The sequence below is a fragment of the Capra hircus genome, chromosome 4 (assembly GCF_001704415.2).
Source record: "Capra hircus breed San Clemente chromosome 4, ASM170441v1, whole genome shotgun sequence".
Lineage (NCBI taxonomy): Eukaryota > Metazoa > Chordata > Mammalia > Artiodactyla > Bovidae > Capra > Capra hircus.
Window position 1 is genome coordinate 73905958 of NC_030811.1, and position 20535 is coordinate 73926492.

Here is a 20535-nt window from a genome sequence, read left to right on the forward strand (position 1 = left end):
CTATATATCTAAAGTAAAAATAGATTCAGTTTAGCATGGCATTTTATATCTAGAAATAAACTCCATATTCTTAATTGAAGTGTGTTAAAATCTGGTCCCAACCTTTCTAGCACTTCTGCCCATAGTCTGCTCTGGGGACCTTGTGTATCTGCAGAAGCAGACTTTCCTGTTGTCATGCCTGGGTCTCCTTCCTGAGAGTCCCCCTCGCCTCCAAAGCCCTTTCTTATAGGTCAGCCTCAGAGGTCACTTCTTTCCGAATTCCTTGGGACTAAACTAGCCAGAGAGAGCATCTCTGCTTTTCTGGATATTTTGTTCTGTCATTGTATTTCTGAGCCATGACTATGTTGAGGTAATTAAGGTTAGTAGAAGGCAATGGCACCCCACTCCAGTACTCTTGCCTGGAAAATCCCATGGACGGAGGAGCCTGGTAGGCTGCAGTCCATGGGGTCACTAAAAGTTGGGCATGACTGAGTGACTTCACTTTCGCTTCTCACTTTCATGCATTGGAGAAGGAAATGGCAACCCACTCCAGTGTTCTTGCCTGGAGAATCCCAGGAACGTGGAGCCTGGTGGGCTGCCGTTTGTGGGGTCGCACAGGGTCGGACACGACTGAAGCGACTTAGCAGCAGTAGCAGTAGGGTTTCTGAACCGGTGTCTACCTTGTTTTGTGTTGTTATTTGTATGCTCTAATCTGGTAAACACCTGGTTCCACGCATGAAGACACATTTTACTCATTTTAGCAAGAAAAAAAAAAGTTTGATAAATACTTCTTGAACAGATGTGAGGTATTTTCTCTGTAATTGGGTAGTCAAGCAGAATTTGGAACTAGAGGGTAGAATCAGAAAATTTATGACACGGGAAAGGAGAGAATATCACAGTCCCCAAGTTCTCTTTGAGTTGGTGGGATGCTTAGACTGGTGGAGTACCTTAGTTCGTGCCACATCAGTCTGATGAGATATCAGTTTGATGTTTTTCAAGCATTCCTCAGTTGTGAGATAAACTTGAACTGGGATGGTACTGTGCCCTGTGTGAATACAAGGGAGAGTTATTTGTAACAGTTTAATGGGTGCTTGGCTCAGCACCATCTTATATTTTGAATTTCTGTTCCACCTTAGGTAAGACTCTTATACATTCAACACTAAAGTTTTGTTCTCTTAATCTGTGCAGTACTGCCCTTGTAAAACAGTGAGTGGTTTAAAACTAGGCAATGAGTTTCTCATGTGTTCATATCCATGACTTGGAGGTTTGCAGAATTTCATATTTGGTAGTAAAGAATATTTGACCTGAACCAACTGGCAGTGTGAAAAGAGCATAGGTTAAGAGTGGTTGACAGGGGAGAACTCACCGGTGGCTATGATTATCTGTTTTGTTTTGTTTTCCTTTTAGTCAGCTTTATTAAGGTATAATATACATTAAATAAGTTTCACCATTTTTAGGTATGCAGTTCAATGATTTGTGACTATTGTACATACACATGGTGTAGCCACATTGATGAGGTAACATTTCATCAGCACCAAAAGTTCACTTGAGTCCCTTTACAGTCAGTACCCTTTCCCCACTCTTTAGCCTCTGGTGACCATTGTTCTGCTTTTCATCACTAAAGTTTTGCCTTTCTAAAATGGGATCATATGCGTTATAGTTTGACTTCTTTCTTAGCAGAGTTCTTTTAAATGTATTCATGTTCTAGTATTTATTGTTCCTTGTTTAGTATTGTTGAGTGATTATTCATTGTTTAGCAACAGTTTATCCTTTTTAGTGGCATCTTTTGGTGAGCTTTAAACTGGCCCATTATTTGTTTAAGCATTTGCTTGACATCTAGTATCCAGACTGTGGAGAAGGATTCTTGCCTGAAAAATCCCATGGACAGAGGAGCCTAATGGACTACAATCCATGGGGTCGCAGGGTTGGACACAAATGAGCGACTAAACAACAGAAGCAATCCAAACTACGCACGAGCGTAATTTTTCTTGCTTGTGAAAGTGAAAGTTGCTCAGTCGTAGATCCTTAAAATCAAGTAGAAACAGGCAGAAGGACTTGAAAGTAGTGTTTACAGTGATTACATATGCAGTCTCTGAAAATGGCCATTCCTGTAAGAATAGCATTAATGTGCTTCAACATCTTTGAAGAACTATATACACAGTTCCTATAGTAAGGTTGACATTAATGCTAACTGAAACACCAGTCTTAAAAAATAAAGCCATTTATCTAAAATTTAAGAATGTGGATGACTGAAATTATGAAGTTTCAGAGAAGCAGAATATTGCCAAATTCTTAGTCAGCCATTGTAAATTGTTTTCCCTCTAGGGGAAACAACTTTAAGTTGAGAACATTTCTGTTGTGTAGTCCATTGAAACGAGGTTACAAGATGGTCTTTGAGGACTGGGCTTAAGTTTGTACTTGTCAAAAAAAACCTACGTAGAACAAGTCATGTGTTACTGGAGAATGTTAGTATGCAGTTTGCTTACTTTTTAAACTTGAAAAATCCATGTTAGACTCTTTTTTAAAAATCTAGATGTGTTTGTAGCAGCAGTGCAACCGATTCTGTCATTTTGCCATGTAGAATTGTATGATAATTAACAAGGGATCCTTCTGAAACATCCTTAAATCTCATAACCAGTCATGATTATAAAATACATGAGTTTAGAAACAGAGGTTAAGAGATAGATTGATGCTGACCTTTGCATTAGGATAGTCACAGATGAGCAGAGGGCCAGAGAGGTCTGGTCACAGTATCATGCATGATATATCAGGGTTAGTCAGTTCAGTTCAGTCGCTCAGTTGTGTCCGACTCTTTGCGACCCCATGAATGGCAGCATGCCAGGCCTCCCTGTGCATCACCAACTCCCAGAGTTTACCCAGACTCATGTCCATCGAGTCAGTAATGCCATCCAGCCATCTCATCCTCGGTCGTCCCCTTCTCCTTCTGCCCCTAATCCCTCCCAGCATCAGGGTCTTTTCCATTGAGTCAACTCTTCTCACGAGGTGGCCAAAGTATTGGAGTTTCAGCTTCAGCATCAGTCCTTCCATTGAACACCCAGGACTGATCTCCTTTAGAATGTACTGGTTGGATCTCCTTGCAGTCCAAGAGACTCTCAAGAGTCTTCTCCAACACTACAGTTTAAAAGCATCAATTCTTCGGCGCTTAGCTTTCTTCACAGTCCAACTCTCACATCCATACGTGACTACTGGAAAAACCATAGCCTTGACTAGACGGACCTTTGTTGGCAAAGTAAAGTCTCTGCTTTTGAATTTGCTATCTAGGTTGGTCATAACTTTCCTTCCAAGGAGTAAGCGTCTTTTAATTTCATGGCTGCAGTCACCATCAGGGTATACTTCCTTATTAGTTATAACTGGAGCTCTGAGGAAACTAGTTCGTGGTATCCACATACCAGAAGGATGGGAACTGGACATGAGGATTAACCTTCATTGACTGTCTACTACATGCACAGTTACCATACCAAAGAATTTATGTATCATCCCTTTTAATTTTCTTAAACCTCTGACTTTCATTAGAGGCTCAGGGAAGTAGTCACTGACTTGAGTTCTTGTGGATTTTTAAGTGATGGAACTGCCTAACCCACAGGCTTTCTACCAGAAAACTGTGTGTTGTTTCTGGTGTGTTTCTACCAGAAAACTGTGTGTTGTTTGGACTTGGACTTTTATCCTAACTCTCTAGCCCTAGATGGTTCACTTTGTTGTTCTTTAGTAAATTCTCCTGAGGCAGCAAGGATTGGGGAGGGGTGGAGTGGTGTTGGGGTCAGAGATTGGAACCACTTTCCCAGCATCCTCTTTCTCTTTTTCATTCTTGTCTTTATAAATTAATAATTTATTTTGGTACACATGTGCGTTATACCCAGTTGAAAAGGTATCAAAGGAGTTTAAGGAATATTTGAAAAGTTAATTCTTCTCCCTGACCATCAGTCATTGAATTCTTTTTCCTGGAGAGAGCCATTATTGTCAGTTTATTGTTGCTCCTACCAGAAATAGTCTGTTAACATGAGGTGCGTGCGTTGTCTGTAAAGCAAATGTTACATGCCATACACGAATGTTCTGTACCTTTGTGTTCATCAGTGGTATATCTTCCATATTAGAGCATAGAGGACAGCCTCTTTTTTTGCATGTAACAACTTTTTTAGTCTACATGCAAAATTGTGCAGCCATCACCAGCCACCTTATTTTAGAACATGTTCATCATCCTCAAGAGTAATTCTGTATACTTGAGTAGTTACTTCCATTTCTTCAAATCCCCTCAACCATAAGCAGCTACTAACCTACTTTCTCTCTCTCCTAGGGATTACATATAAATGGAATCATGCAATATAATCTTTTATGACTGGTTTCTTTCATTAACCATAATCTTTTCAAGGATCATCCATATTGTATCATCTATCAGTACTTCCATTACTTTTTATTGCTGAGTAATATTCTGTTATATTATGATTTTCTTGTATTTATTCATTCATCACTTAATAGATGTTAGATTGTTTCTGCTTTTGACTATTTTGAATAATGAGGCTAACAACATTTATGTGCAGGTTTTTCTTTTGAAGTACATTTTAGCCTCTCTTACATATATACTTACGAATAGAATTGCTGGGTCATATGGTAACTCTGTTTAACCTTTTGAGAAACTGCTTAGTTTTTCAAAATGGCTGTTTCATTTTCCTTTCTTATTAACAGTCTGTGAGGACTCTAATTTTTGCATATTCTTGCCATCCCTTGTTACTGTCTTTTTGATTGTTGCCGTCCTAGTAGATGTGAACTCATGTCTCACTGTGGTCCATGTATTTGGCTGTGCCAGGTCTTAGTTGTGCCACTCTGGATCTTTGATCTTTGTTGTGGTATGAGGGGTGTTTTTTTACAGCATGTGAACTCTTAGTTGTGGCATCATTGTGCTTTTGATTTTTGTTTTTCTGATGGCTAATGATGAACATCTTTTCTATGAGTTTTAAATAGTTTTAGCTCTTACTACGGAGAAGGCAGTGGCACCCCACTCCAGTACTCTTGCCTGGAAAATCCCATGGATGGAGGAGCCTGGTAGGTTGCAGTTCATGGGATCGCAAAGAGTCGGATATGACTAAGCGACTTCACTTTCGTGCATTGGAGAAGGAAATGGCAGTCCACTCCAGTGTTCTTGCCTGGAGAATCCCAGGGCCGGCGGAGCCTGGTGGGCTGCTGTCTATGGGGTTGCACAGAGTCGGACACGACTGAAGTGACAGCAGCAGCAGCTCTTAATATCTGAGTCTGTGTTCAACTATGAGTTAATTTTTTTTTTTATGGGGTGTGTTTGGAGTCCAAGTTTATTCTTTTGCATGTGGATATTCATTTGTCTCATGACCATTTGTTTAAAAAAACACTTCTTTCCTTATTGAATGGTCTTGGCACCTTTGTTGAAAAATCATTTGACTGTAATCTGAGGGTTTATTTCTGAACTGTCTATTCCACAGAGTTGATTACTGTACCTTTTTTGTAAGTTTTGAAATCAGGAAGCATGGGTTTTCCATTATTGTTCCTTTTCTATATTGTTTTTGCTCTTCTAGGTTGTTGCATTTCCATATGAATTTTAGGAATGGCTTGTCAATTTCTGCAAAGAAGCCAGCTGGTATTTTGATAGGCATTAGGTTGAATTTGTAAGTCAGTTTGGGGCATATTGTCATCTTAACAGTATTAAATATTCAATCCATTAACAAGGGATTTTGTTCTGTTTATTTGATGGTAGCAGTTTAGTTGCGAAGTCGTGTCTGACTCTTGGGACCCCATGGACTGTAGCTGTCAGGCTCCTCTGTCCATGGAATTTTCCAGGCAAGAATACTGGAGGGGGTTGCCATTTCCTTCTCCAGGGGATTTTTCTGACCCAGGGATTGTACCCAGATCTCCTGCCTTGTAGGCATATTCTTTACTGACTGAGCCACTAGGGAAGCCCGAGATCTGTTTATTTAGATCTTTAATTTATTTCAGTGGTATTTTTTAGTTTTCATAGTATATGTTTTGAACTTCTTTTGTTAAATGTATTCCTGTGTACAGTTGACCCTTAACACAGGTTTGAACTACGTGGGTCCACTTATTATGTGGATTCTTTTTTTTACAGTAGTACCCATATATACGGAGGGCCAGCTATAAGTAGTATTTGGATTTTCAGTCTTGCTCCAGCCCTCTCTAATTGTTCAAGGGTCAACTGTATTTTTTTTTCCCCATAGAAAGCAGAAAAAAATAATTTACTCCAAAAGATGGCAGAAATAAATTCATCTTGAAAATATACTTTGGTATAATTCTGGTGAAACAGATTTTCCCTCTGAACATGTTCCCCTACTGGCTGTCCCATTGAAGTTTTATTGTCTTGTAATTTTTAAACATTTCTCTGATTCCCATAATGAGCTGGCAGTAGGCATCTTCAAATCCACAGGTTCCAGGGAGAGAGTATTGTTGGCTATTTTTCAGAATAGAACTTTGTATTTGAAAAGAGTATATAAACATTTTATGGAGACAGCACAGTTTAGGGTAAGTAGGCACATGTTTTATCAAAGTGTAAGAAAGGTGACAGGAAAAAATGCTGCAATGTAGAATAAGGCTTTCAAATGTGTTGGGAACGTTTTCAAGGCTGCTGATGGCTAAAATGATCGAGTCAAGGAAAGTGATCTGATTTTCAAAAGGTGATTTTGAATGAAGAGTTCTGTTTGTGATCTCAAAGACTGGTGGGCAGGTCATCTTCCTCAAGGGCAATGATGCTTGAGGTACCATATGGTTCCATTTTTCAGTTGTGGTCCAAAGAGAGGGTTGAGTTGGGCCAGAATTGTAACCAGCCAATAGAGATAGCAGCAAACCAAACAGGTCACCAAAATGGTGGTGATAACTCCCCAGCTGGGACTGTTCAGGTGGAACCAGGACACCAGGAAGCCGATGAAGCTACAGAATTCATTGATCATATTGAGAGGCACCATGAGGCTGGTGTCTGTCATGATTGCTGCCAGAGCTCTGTATTTTTTTTTATACTATTGTGAATGAAATTTTATTTGCCTCATTCTTTATATTGTCTGCATGTGCCATAATCTATCATCAAGTTATTAACAAATCTCCCCTTGATGGATATTTAAGTCCCCAAACATTGCTATTTGTAGACTTGTCACTGTATTCGGTGAATTCCAAATAAGGAGGTGTGCTGAAGTAAAGGATACTCCAAAATATTGAAATCATCCAAAATGAATGTGTTCTCCTTGTTTATAATTTTACAGCTAAACTTTCAGAAGTGGACTATATAAAAAAATTATTCCAAATGCCTTTTCAGTTTCTTTTTTTTTTTTTGGTAACTTACTAAAAGTAATGAGGAAGTTCTTGTTGCTAAAGTATTGCCTAGAGCAGCCTTTCCAGTAGAACTTTCTGGGATGATGGAAATGTTCTGTCATCTGCACTGTTTAGTACTGTAGCCACTAACTATTGTGTGTAACTGTTGAACACTTAAACTGAGGGTAGAGTGGCTGAAGAACTGAGTCTTAAATTTTAATTCTGCTTAATTTAGCTAGTGGCTATTGTGTCATATAATTGTAGTTGCTTTTAGATTTAAAGCTTGTAGAAGGGACTTCCCTGGTGATCCAGTGGTGAGGAATCCACCTGCCAGTACAGGGGATGTGGGTTTGATCCCTGGTCTGGGAAGAGCCCACATGTCATGAAGCAGCTAAGCCTATGCATGGGGCACTACTGCTGAGCACCGTGCACCTAGAGCCTGTGCTTCACAACAAGAAAAGCTACCAAAATGAGAAGCCCAATTCAGCAGCTAGAGAAAACCCAGGTACAGCAGTGAAGATCCAGTGCAGCCAAAATTAATAAATAAATAAAATAAATTACCAAAAACCCCTTGCCAAAAAGAGAAAAAGCAACCTTGCAGAGGTGTGCAAGAGCCATGTCCAAAGTGGGACATCTTGCATTATTTCCTGAGTAGCATGAGGCAATCGTTAGTGGTTCTAGTTAAGTTTCATCAATATGGGTCTCAGTAAACAAGTTTCTTTTTTTGGGGGAAGGGGATTGGTAGTTGCAGTTTGCCCTGTACCCAGCTGGCTTCAGATTGCCTACAAACAGATTTAGATAGAAATGCGTAGGTCCTTAGTTTGCTAGTTTTTATATGTGTATCTCATCTTAATGTAAAAAGTATACTTATACAAGGTAAAACTTGTATATTCTCTAAAATCTGTTTTTAAATTTCTGAATTTATCTCAGTGATTATGCTGTGAGTCACTGACTGAAGATCAGGAACTGGAGAAGGCTAGAATCTGTTGGTGGTTTGACTAACCTTGTATGTTAGCTCTCAACTAAAGCTCCGCTCTTGGCTCTTTAATTCCTCAGTTCTTCTTGGCACTCACACATGCTTGGAAAGGCTTTAGCTACCAACTGCTTGGGTTTCTGAGGTGGCTCAGTGGTAAAGAATCTACCTGCCTATGCAGGAGATGCAGGTTCGATTCCTGGGTTGGGAAGATCCCCTGGAGAAGGAAGTGGCAACCTACTCTAGTATTCTTGCCTAGGAAATCTCATGGACAGAGAGCTTGGTGGGCTATAGCCCATGGGGTTGCAAACAGTCGGATGCCAATGAACATGTACACACCAGCTACTTACTCATGACCTCTGATTCTATTTGCAGCCCAAACCTTTGTTTTTTAGCTATGCATACCAAACAGTCCACTGTATTTCTACAATGCTAGACATCTCACATGCTCCTCAAACTGTGATGAGCTGAAACAGAAGTAAACTTTCACTGAAAACCATTCCTCCTCCTCCTCCTCCGTTCTCCATCCAAATTAATGGCACTCAATATGCCAGCAAATTTGGAAAACTCAGCAGTGGCCACAGGACTGGAAAAGGTCAGTTTTCATTCCAATCCCAAAGAAAGGCAATGCCAAAGAATCCTCAAACTACCGTACAATTGCACTCATCTTACATGCTAGTAAAGTAATGCTTAAAATTCTGCAAGCCAGGCTTCAGCAATACGTGAACCGTGAAATTCCAGATGTTCAAGCTGATTTTAGAAAAGGCAGAGGAACCAGAGATCAAATTGCCAACATCTACTGGATCATGGAAAAAGCAAGAGAGTTCCAGAAAAACATCTATTTCTGCTTTATTGACTATGCCAAAGCCTTTGACTGTGTGGATCACAATAAACTGTGGAAAATTCTTGAAGACATGGTAATACCGGACCACCTGACCTGCCCATTGAGAAACCTGAATGCAGGACAGGAAGCAGCAGTTAGAACTGAACATGGAACAACAGACTGGTTCCAAACAGAAAAAGGAGTACATCATGGCTGTATATTGTCACCTTGCTTATTTAACTTATATGCAGAGTACATCATGAGAAACACTGGGCTGGATGAAGCACAAGCTGGAATCAAGATGGCCATCAGAAATATCAATAACCTCAGATATGCAGATGCCAGCCACCCTTATGGCAGAAAGTGAAGAGGAACTAAAGAACCCCTTGATGAAAGTGAAAGAGGAAAGTGAAAAAGTTGGCTTAAAGCTCAGCATTCAGAAACTTAAGATCATGGCATCCAGTCCCATCACTTCATGGCAAATAGATGGGGAAACAGTGGCTGACTTTATTTTGGGGGGCTCCAAAATCACTGCAGATGGTGATTACAGCCATGAAATTAAAAGATGCTTACTCCTTGGAAAGAAAGTTATGACCAACCTAGACAGCATATTAAAAAGCAAAGACGTTACTTTGCCAATAAATGTCCGTCTTGTCAAGGCTATGGTTTTTCCAGTAGTTATGTATGGATGTGAGAGTTGGACAATAAAGAAAGCTGAGCGCCAAAGAATTGATGCTTTTGAACTGTGGTGTTGGAGAAGACTCTTGAGAGTCTCTTGGACTGCAAGGAGATCCAACTAATCCATTCTAAAGGAGATCAGTCCTGGGTGTTCATTGGAAGGACTGATGCTGAAGCTGAAACTCCAATACTTTGGCCACCTGATGCGAAAAGCTGACTCATTTGAAAAGACCCTGATGCTGGGAAAGATTGAGGGCAGGAGGAGAAGGGGACGACAGAGGATGAGATGGCTGGATGGCATCACCAACTCGATGGACATGGGTTTGGCTGAACTCCCAGAGGTGGTGATGGACAGGGAGGCCTGGCATGCTTCAGTTCATGGGGTTGCAAAGAGCTGGATATGACTGAGCAACTGAACTGAACTATCTTACTATGAGCAACCTAGGAGACACTCACTCACTTCCAGTTAGTGAAATACTAAGTTCTGAATTCAGGTTTTCATCGTCAACTCCTTGGACACCTCACTAGTTTTCCTGCTTCTGTCTTTTATCCTTTGTATCCATTCTGTATACCAGTTGCATATATTCTTTGCAGAGAGCAACTCTCTGGTGCTGAAATTGTGTTTCAGTGGCTCCTACTTGCCTTCAGGATAAAGCCCAAATTCCTTAGAACTGTAAAGTTTTTTCTCTTGGCAGCTGACTGATGCCGAACCTCTTGCCTGTCTCCAGTCACACTAGGCTATTTCAGGACTTTGTGCCTCTGATCACCCTGTTTCTGGGGCCGTGGCCACCCTCTTCCACCCTCTGTGCCTCATTCTGGTCTATATCTAAAATCACCCCCAACATGGGGGTGGCCCAGCCCTCTGCCACCTCACCTTCCATGACAACACTCAGAGGAGCTAATTATGTTCCCATATCCATGTGTTTATAGGAATTTCCATCCCTCTTGCTAGACCATGCATTCCCTCAATGCTGGGCTCCTTTGCACTCCAGTGCGTGTCCTGGTACTTGCTGTATGCTTGTCTGAGTATTTGTGGAATCAGTGGCTGCCATTTTTACATGCTTTTTGTACTCTGGTTTAAAGTTTTCTCTTTCTCTACTTCAGTAGTAATAACACGTTCTGCCAGGCCCCACAACTTTTATATAAGGTATTAATAAATTAGATAAGTATATAGCTCTGCCATACATATGTTGTCAGGTGGTCAAACGTTCAACTTATTTGTTGTGTAAGGTGTAGTTTACTTTGAAAGCAGGCCTGATTAACATCTTCACTAACTGTGTTCTGTGTTCTAGAAGATAGTGCAGCCTTAGATATAAAATCATCTAAAGTGTCTGACTTGATTGTTTCTGTTAGAATTGGGAACATAAAGTTTTTAAATTTTTTTAACCTTCCTATGCCCCAAGGAGAACTAGTTCTCAAATTCTTAATTCTTCTGATCATTTTAGTTACTTGAAAAAACAAACCCAACCAGATCTCACTGTTGAGGCCAAAATCTGATAATTTAAAGTCAACTACTCTCTTACTTGGCAGCTCTGTTCATTTTCTATTGCTGCATAACAAATTACCGCATTCTTAGCAGCTTGAAACAATACCTGTTTATCAGCTCACAGTTCTGTAAGTCAGAAGTTAGGGCTGCACACTGGACTGAAACCATGCTGTTGGCCAAGTCTGCTGTTCTCATTTGGGGATTCAAGCTCTCTTGTAAGATGTCTGGTATTGACAGAACTCATTTCTTTGCATTGAAGTCCTTGTTAGCCTTCTGGCTGTTGGCTGGGGACCACACTCACTCCTAGAAGCCACTGGCAGTTTCTTCTAGTGTGGCCCTAATGGGCAGTTCATGACACATTTGCTCTTTTCCAGGCTAGCTCAAGCACATCCCTGACAGCTTCTGTGACCAGAGAACTTACTCTCCTTTAAAAAGGTGCATTTGATTAGATCGGGTCCACCCAGTGTAGCCGTCCTTTTGCCATATAACATAATTGAAAGAGTGATATCATATTCAAGGGCTACCTACACCCAGAGGAATAGGGAATTAAACAGGGTACCAGTGCATTCTAAAGGAGATCAGCCCTGGGATTTCTTTGGAAGGAATGATGCTAAAGCTGAAACTCCAGTACTTTGGCCACCTCATGCGAAGAGTTGACTCATTGGAAAAAACTCTGATGCTGGGAGGGATTGAGGGCAGGGGGAGAAGGGGACAACAGAGGATGAGATGGCTGGATGGCATCACCGACTTGATGGACATGAATCTGAGTGAACTCCAGGAGCTGGTGATGGACAGGGAGTCCTGGTGTGCTGCAATTCATGGGGTCGCAAAGAGTCGGACATGACTGAGCGACTGAACTGAACTGAAGGGGCTTTGGAGCTCGTTTTAAAATTCTACCTACCACCACAGACATTTAGGTTTAATTTGCATAAAGATTAGAAATTCTCTTTTCATTGGAGAGAGATACATGAAATCATTGTGGCTTCCCCGCGGAGCACACCCCCCCCCCCCCCCCGCCGCTGTGTGACTTTACCCAGTGCTATAGCAGCTAGCCTTTTAAGATAAGCTATTTTAAGAGAAAGTATATATTGATTGATTCTATCCTTAAGTAGAAATGCCAAATTGCATGTTTCTCAGGCTGACAGTAACCACCAAGAGAGGGAGAGTAAGAAGGAGGGTGGGAAGAAAAGAGTGAATTTTATATCCGGGTGGTCAGCATAAGAAAGAAAAAGAAATTTGACTTTATGTGAATGTCCCTAGAATAATACCTAAAGAAATTGGTTTGGAATTTCTTTTTTTTGTTTTGGTTAATGATTAAATGAATTAATTTCTAAAACTGTGTCATTTACCATTTAAGCTGATAACAAAGGAAAGTTCTTCTTTTTCTGCCAAATGTGAAGTTTAGTTGTCCTTTTCTCTGCTGGAATAGAAAAGAAATAGCAGCTGGAAGGAAATCGGAACTCCTGTCTGGTTGCCTTGGCAATATAGAGCAGATGATGCATGCGTTTTGCTAGGGTGGTTCAGTGTTTTCCTCCGTTTTCTGATAGAGCAAATGTACATGAAAAATATAATATGGTGTAGATGATAATCTTAGTACTCTATGTATTTATGTATGTGTCTTTGTTTCTAATGTAATATTTAAAGAAAAATATTTTGTGTTTTTTTCAGCTGTTTTTATGATAGCCCTGTTTGGAGTAATGATTAGGATATTTAGTTATACTGTATGTAGGGCAAAGTAAATATAGTTCTTTGTGAAAAGTATGAATGAGAAGTTGGGACTGTGCTTTCTAAATTTTTTATTCTGAAGTCTCTGAATTGGTACATTCTTAAATTACTAGGGCTTCCCCAAATGCTCAGTGGGTAAAGAATCCGCCTGCAGTGCAGGAGACACAGGAGATGTGGGTTTGATCCCTGGGTTGGAAAGATCCCCTGGAGGAGAAAGTGGCAACCCACTCCAGTATTCTTACCTGAAAAATCCTATGGATAGAGGAGCCTGGCAGGCTACAGTCCAAAGGGTTACAAAGAGTAGGACATGACTGAGCAACTAAGCAAGCAAAAATAACTTGGGCCTTCTGTAAACTTCAGACTATTATTAAATAGACTCTCAGCCTACTTTTTACAGAACTACATGTTACTTTTCACTGTAAATGTACTGAGCAGTTGTAAAAGAGATCTTGCGTATAGATTGCTTAAATTTAAATGTAGATATTTCTGATTTTTCTTGGAAGCATATACTTTATTAAAGTATAAAGTGGATATTAAAAGGCATTATATAGTTTTATAGGCTTCTGCTTTTTAAAAACCAGCTTTTTGAGGTATAATTCACATACTATATATCTTAGACACTTGAAGTATGCAGTTTAGTACTTTTTAGTATATTCACCTGGTTGTGTAACCATCACCACATTAGAACATTTTCCTGCCTCCTAAAGAAGCCCTCGTACCTGTTAACAGTCTCCATTTCTCTTCTCTCTTTCCCTTGCTCCCAACACTAAGCAACCATTAACTCAGTCTCTATAAATTTGTCAGTTTTTCATTTAGTATAATGTTTTCAAGGGGCATCCATGTTGTAGTGTGTATTATCAGCACTTCATTTCTTTCTCTTGCTGAATAATATTACATTTTAAGGATATACAGTTTTATTTATCCATCTATCAGTTGATGCACATTTGGGTTGTTGCCACTTTTTGTCTATTATGAATAACACTGCTGTGAACATTTTTACACAAGATTTTGTGGGTCAAATGTTTTCATTCCTCTTGAGTATATACATGTGAGTGGGATTGTTGAGTTTTAATGGGCTTCCCTTGTGGCTCAAAAGGTAAAGAATCTGCCTGCAATGTAGAAGACCTGAGTTCTATCCCTGGGTTGCGAAGATCTCTGGAAAAGGGAATGGCTACCCAACTCTAGTATTCTTACCTGGGAAATCCCATGGTCAGAGGAGCCTGGTGAGCTATATAGTTGATGGCGTTGCAGAGTCAGATATGGCTGAGCAACTTTCACTTCTCTCATGGAAACTCTAAATTCAGCCTTCTTCAGAACTATCAGATATTCCAAAACAACTAGTGCAGTGTTACACTCCTGCTGCAGTGTACGAGGGCTTCAGTTTCTTCATTCTTGACAGTACTTGTTACTGTGTTGTTTACTATTATTATAAACTTCAGTAGGATGTGAAGTATTATATTATCTCATTGTAGTTTTGAATTCCCTTGCTCAGATGATTAATGATGTTGAACACATTTTCATGTGCTTATTGGTCATTTGTATATCTTCTTTGGAGAATTATCTGTTCTATTTCTTTTCCTTAGTTTTTAAATTTATCTTTTTAAAATTGCTTATGCTTTTAGTATCATGTCTAAGAAGCATTGCCTAGCCTTGGGTGATTGAGATTTACTCATTTTTTCCCACAAGTTATTCATTTTTAGTTAATATTATGTGTTTGTGTGTGTTAGGCCTCACATAGGTATTTTTGTGTGTGTGTGTGTGTGTTTAATATACAGATAGTCATTTGTGTCAGGACCATTTGTTGAACAGAGTATTTTTTCACCATTTAGTTTTGTTGGCACTGATGTTGAAAATATTAATGTCCTGTCCTCTCCCTCTCCCACTGCATCTGCATGCTTCTGATAATGTTTGGCCACCGCATGGATTGCAGAATCTTAGTTCCCCAACCAGGAATTGAACCCAGGGCATAGCACTGAAAATGCTCAGTCCTAACCACTGGGCTGCCAGGGAACTCCCTAATAATTCTGAATAATTTTTTCAGTTTGTGTTTTGAAATAATGTCTTGATGGTTATCAGTAGGATTAATGAATTTTTTTGATGTCACTTGATGTATTTCATGATTATGCACTTGATGAGATCATCTCTTGATTTTTTTTAACACTTGAGATTTTAACCAAGCTTTTAAGTTTGGTAGAAACCACCAGAGACCACTTTGAAGAAGTCAGCTTTAAGAACAATGTGGCATCATTCTCTCTTCTGTATGGTTGCCCTAAGACAAATGATTATGCCTTTTCTGTGTGGTAGGCAGTAACAAGGCTGGATGGGATGAAAAGGAGTCAGTGACTGGGCTATAACATTTGGCAATTACAGTATATTGACCTTACTATGATGAACTGGGTAATTTGAGAATTGGTGATTTTTGGTGTAAAGCAGATTATTGGGAGACACCTTAGAAAGAAATATTCACTAGCGTGACCACTGCCAAGCCACTCCTCTGCTGTTGTTGAATCTGAGGGTCTAGACTAGTACCATCTAGTAGAAATGTAATGTGGGCCTCATTTGTAATTTAAAGAGTTCTAGAAGCCACATTAAAAAGTAAAAAGTAGCTGAATTTCATTTTAATAATTTATGTTTAAAACATTATTTTAACATGTAATAAGTATAAAATTATTCAGATATTTTACTTTTTGTACTACCTTGGATATTCAGTATGTGTTTTACATTTAGAGCACATCTCAGTTAGGACAAGGCACAGTTTTAAGTGTTCAGCACCCACATGGGGCCAGAAGATAGCACAGTTCTAGATGTTTTGATATGATAGCCAGTCAAGATATTACATGAACATTACTCAACTTCCTCTGTGTTTCAAGGTACCCTGACTCATCCCTTTAACTTGATAGGACTGGCTTTTGGGAAACTATCTGCTTGCTGTTCAATGTGACCCTCCCTGAGACCAGAGGGTCTGAGAATTTTGTTAAGTGATATGGCAGCTCACCAAATGGGTCATGAATAATTGAGAGACATATATTATAATAAAGATACCTAAGCCTCTCAAACTAGACAAAATGGGCCTGAAAAACTAGAGTCTTGCCTCCCGTATCACAGATACAATGTACTCCACTGCAGTGCAGCTGTGTATAACAAATGCTACCGATGAGAGGTGCTCACATGGGCATCATTTTGCCCCTGCATCCTTGGATTTGTCAATGTCTGGACATGTTTTTTTGATGATTTGAAAAAATGTTTTATTGGAATACAGTTGATTTACAATGTTGTATTAGCTTTTAGGTTTACAGCAAAGTGAACCAGTTATACATAAATTCACCCTTTTCTTTTTTTAGTTTCTTTTCCTTTGTAGGACATTGCAGAATATTGAGTAGAGTTTCCTGTGCTAAAGAGCAAGTTCTTGTCAGTTACTTATTTTATATGTAATAGTGTGTGTATGTCAGCCCCAGTCTCCCAATTTATCTCCATCCTCCCCACGTCCGCTGGTAACTGTGAGTTTGCTTTCTATATTCATGACTCTACCTCTGTTTTGTAAATAGATTTCATGTGTAAGTGGCATTATATGATATTTGTCTTTCTCTGACTGACTTCACTCAGTCTGAAATCTCTAGGTCTATCCATGTTGCTGCAAATGGCATCATTTCAGTCCTTGTTTGGGCTGAGTATTTATTCCACTGTATATGTGTACCACATCTTCTTTATCCGTTCCTCTGTTGATGGACATTTAGGATAGCTTTTTCTTGATGTGTTTTGACGATCACAGCTGGCATGCAGTGGCTTGAGACCAGGCTGATAGCATTACACAGAGTATGATGCAGCACCCACAACAGTGAGCTGTCTGGCCCAAGTTTCAGTGGTGCTGAGCATAGCAGTACCCAGCATCAGTGAAACAAGATCCTTCAGTTTTACTAATTGTTACATAGTCTCCACAGGTAACATGCAGTGTTGTTTTTTCTTTGTTTTGTTTTTTAAATTTAGAGAATCTCTTTTTTCTTTCATGTAAAATTTCTAAGGAAGAAGCAGTCAACTTGTAAAGTATTTCTGACTGAGCCAGTTTGTTAGATAGATTCCACCCATGCCTCCTTTTCTCTAACCTCTTCTCTTTGGGAAGTGGTGAAACTGGTGAAGTTCCTCTCCTACATCCCCTTCCTCAGACCTCTTTTCCCTGGAACCATTTTACTTTCACTAAAGAAAGTCGTGTCTGTTAGAAAAGAAAATAAGCAGTTGCAAAGCTGCCAGGAGGATGGTTGCACTGCCATAAGGTCTCCTGGGGTTTTTTTTTGGATGTTCTGTCAGAGATGTGGGTGTTTGGTTGTGATGACTTCCTTTCAGTGCTCCATCATGAGACACAGTTAACTAAGAATGTTATCACCACCGTTGTCCTAATGTCTGTTACCCAGGGAGCTGTAACTTTGAGTCTTCATAAATTCTAGCAAGTAAAAATCAGTGCTAGTCATTGTCAGATTATAAATGTTCCTTAGTTGTCCTGTCAAAGGTAGTCATACTTGCCATTGTTGGCCTTTAAGGTTACCATGTGATCCCCACCCTATCCTAATGACTGCTGGTGTTTCTGTTGCCTTCCTTCATCTGCTGTAGCACTTTTGAGTTTTGGTGACAAACCACAGATGAGCTATAACAACCTTACGTTGTTCAGTTCAGTTCAGTCGCTCAGTCGTGTCTGACTCTTTGCGACCCTATGAATCGCAGCACGCCAGGCCTCCCTGTCCATCACCAACTCCCAGATTTCACTCAAACTCACGTCCATTGAGTCAGTGATGCCATCCAGCCATCTCATCCTCTGTCGTCCCCTTCTCCTCCTGCCCCCAATGCCTCCCAGCATCAGAGTCTTTTCCAATGAGTCAACTCTTCTCATGAGGTGGCCAAAGTACTGGAGTTTCAGCTTTAGCATCATTCCTTCCAAAGAAATCCCAGGGCTGATCGCCTTCAGAATGGACTGGTTGGATCTCCTTGCAGTCCAAGGGACTCTCAAGAGTCTTCTCCAACACCACAGTTCAAAAGCATCAATTCTTCAGTGCTCAGCCTTCTTCACAGTCCAACTCTCACATCCATACATGACCACTGGAAAAACCATAGCCTTGACTAGATGGACCTTAGTCGGCAAAGTAATGTCTCTGCTTTTGAATATGCTATCTAGGTTGGTCATAACTTTTCTTCCAAGGAGTAAGCATCTTTTAATTTCATGGCTGCAATCACCATCTGCAGTGATTTTGGAGCCCCCCAAAATAAAGTCTGACAGTGTTTCCACTGTTTCCCCATCTATTTCCCATGAAGTGATGGGACCGGATGCCATGATCTTCGTTTTCTGAATGTTGAGCTTGAAGCCAACTTTTTCTCTCTCCACTTTTACTTTCATCAAGAGGCTTTTTAGTTCCTCTTCACTTTCTGCCATAAGGGTGGTGTCATCTGCATATCTGAGGTTATTGATATTTCTCCCAGCAGTCTTGATTCCAGCTTGTGTTTCTTCCAGCCCAGCGTTTCTCATGATGTACTCTGCATAGAAGTTAAATAAACAGGGTGACAATATACAGCCTTGATGTACTCCTTTTCCTATTTGGAACCAGTCTGTTGTTCCATGTCCAGTTCTAACTGTTGCTTCCTGACATTGAAAGCAGCGTAATAAAGGCTATTTGGGGCCTATCTTAGATTTGGCAAGAATTTAGGGTTTCAGCTTAAAAGGGGGTGGCTCCTCTGGCTCTGCCTCTTGCTAGCAGCTGGAATGAGCTTGCACCCTGTGATGGCTGACTTTCTCAAGCAGGTTTCCAGGCCTCTATGCCATAGGCTGAACCATGGTGAAGAGAGAGGATTTAGGGCCAGCCTTTCATTCTGCAAGGAGTAACAGTGTTCCAAAAGGTGCTTTTAGAAAGGGGGCATTAGTACTGGGCAGCCCTGCTCCCTCCAAAACATGGCTGTTATCTACCACATTGGTGCCTGTGAAGTTCTCCTTGCTCCCCAGACTAGAGGCCCTCTGCCTATCCCCCTGAACCTGTCTCTGGGGACCAGTTTAACAGCCAAATCCCATTGCCCCTGTTACTTGGCATCTGTTCCTTCCCCACTTTTTACCTGTAGAGCTATGGCCAGCTCAGGGAGAGCAATGGTGGTCCTGTTGTTAGGGTAGCTTGCCACTCAAGGGACATTCTGCATCCAGTTGAGTCTTGAGGTTCAAGATTTCCCATTGGGATATGGCTAGAAGTTGCAGTTAAATTTTATAAGTGGAAACTTCATTTTATAGAGTTGCATTATGAATGCCTTATTTTTGAGCAAATTTAATATATTCTTGAGGTATTCTAGATATTTGAAAGGTTTACATCTGTAACCTCTTAAGCTTTTTGCTTCTTTTTAGTGTTATAGGTTTTCTTATCTTTTGTAAAAGAGTATGCTAAATATTTAGCTTTATGTGGCAATCAGAAATGACCCATGGAAACTTTGCGTTGATGTATGAATTGTATTTGTATTAGACCACATTCACATGTTTTCTTTGTTTAATTTCCAGTTTGGAACAATGTTCTTGTCTTGATAAGTAAGGTTGATAGAGAACTGAATTGTTTAATGAAAATATCTATGTATCAGTTACAGTAAACATTAGTTGGCTTTTATGAGTTATCCAAGAATCCTAACCACATTTCTATGGTGTCAATGGGTAAATAAATTTTGATTGAAAAATGATGGATAATAAACTTTTTATTTTTTATTTTTTTTAATGTCCAGGATTATTGTCCTCTTTTTTCTAATCTTTGAGAATGTGTTCTAACTAATAAGCTTATGTGTCATGGGGGGCTGATTGCCTTATTTCACTTACAATTCATGATATTAATATATGAGGAATTAAGAAATATTGAAGCTCTGAGTGAAAATGTGCCTGCAAAAATATTCGTCGGCTAATAGGATAGCCAAGGGTAGCCTTCTTGTGATTTGAAACTTTACTTGAATTCACCTAAAATGAAGTAACATTAATCAGTATCTCTTCTTAGTGTGTGAAAAGTTATATTTTTTTCCATGTTAAGAAACTCTGAAGTGTGTTCATAACACAGGATTTCCTTCTGAGTCAATAGGAATTCTCCCTCCTCTTGTTTCAGGCCGGAGCCTCAGCAGAAAGCTCCCTTGGTTCCTCCACCGCCGCCTCCACCACCACCACCGCCTCTGCCAGACCCTGCCCCACCAGAGCCAGAGGAGGAGATTCTGGGGTCAGACGATGAGGAGCAGGAGGACCCCGCAGACTACTGCAAAGGTGATGTGCTTGCCTTCCCCCCGGGCCACCCCATGATTTGTTGGGGGTAAGGCCAAAGGGAGTTAATGATGCAGACTACTTGATGTCAATATTGTTAAAAATTTTTTGGATTGTTTAGTATAAAATGATACCAGAAAATATGAGAGATATCAGAAGGAAAATTTTTTTAAGAGATAGAAAGTAAAATACATAGGTGCACATACATATGTGAGTACATATACATACATATACACATACATACATATACTGAGTAATTTCAAGATTTAAATCTGCTGACAGAATTAAAGATGATATACAGCAGGATAATTAAATATAAAAAC

At 40.0% G+C, this 20535-nt stretch overlaps 1 protein-coding gene across 9 annotated transcripts in view; it reads left to right on the forward strand.

Moving 5' to 3' along the window:
- Positions 1-20535, forward strand: part of SRPK2 (SRSF protein kinase 2) — a 243859-nt gene that overhangs the window by 144493 nt on the left and 78831 nt on the right. For all 9 annotated transcript variants that reach the window (XM_018047250.1, XM_018047252.1, XM_018047253.1 and 6 more), the window contains one exon: positions 20064-20215. In XM_018047250.1, the coding sequence (XP_017902739.1) occupies positions 20064-20215 (152 nt within the window). The remainder of the gene's footprint in view (positions 1-20063; positions 20216-20535) is intronic.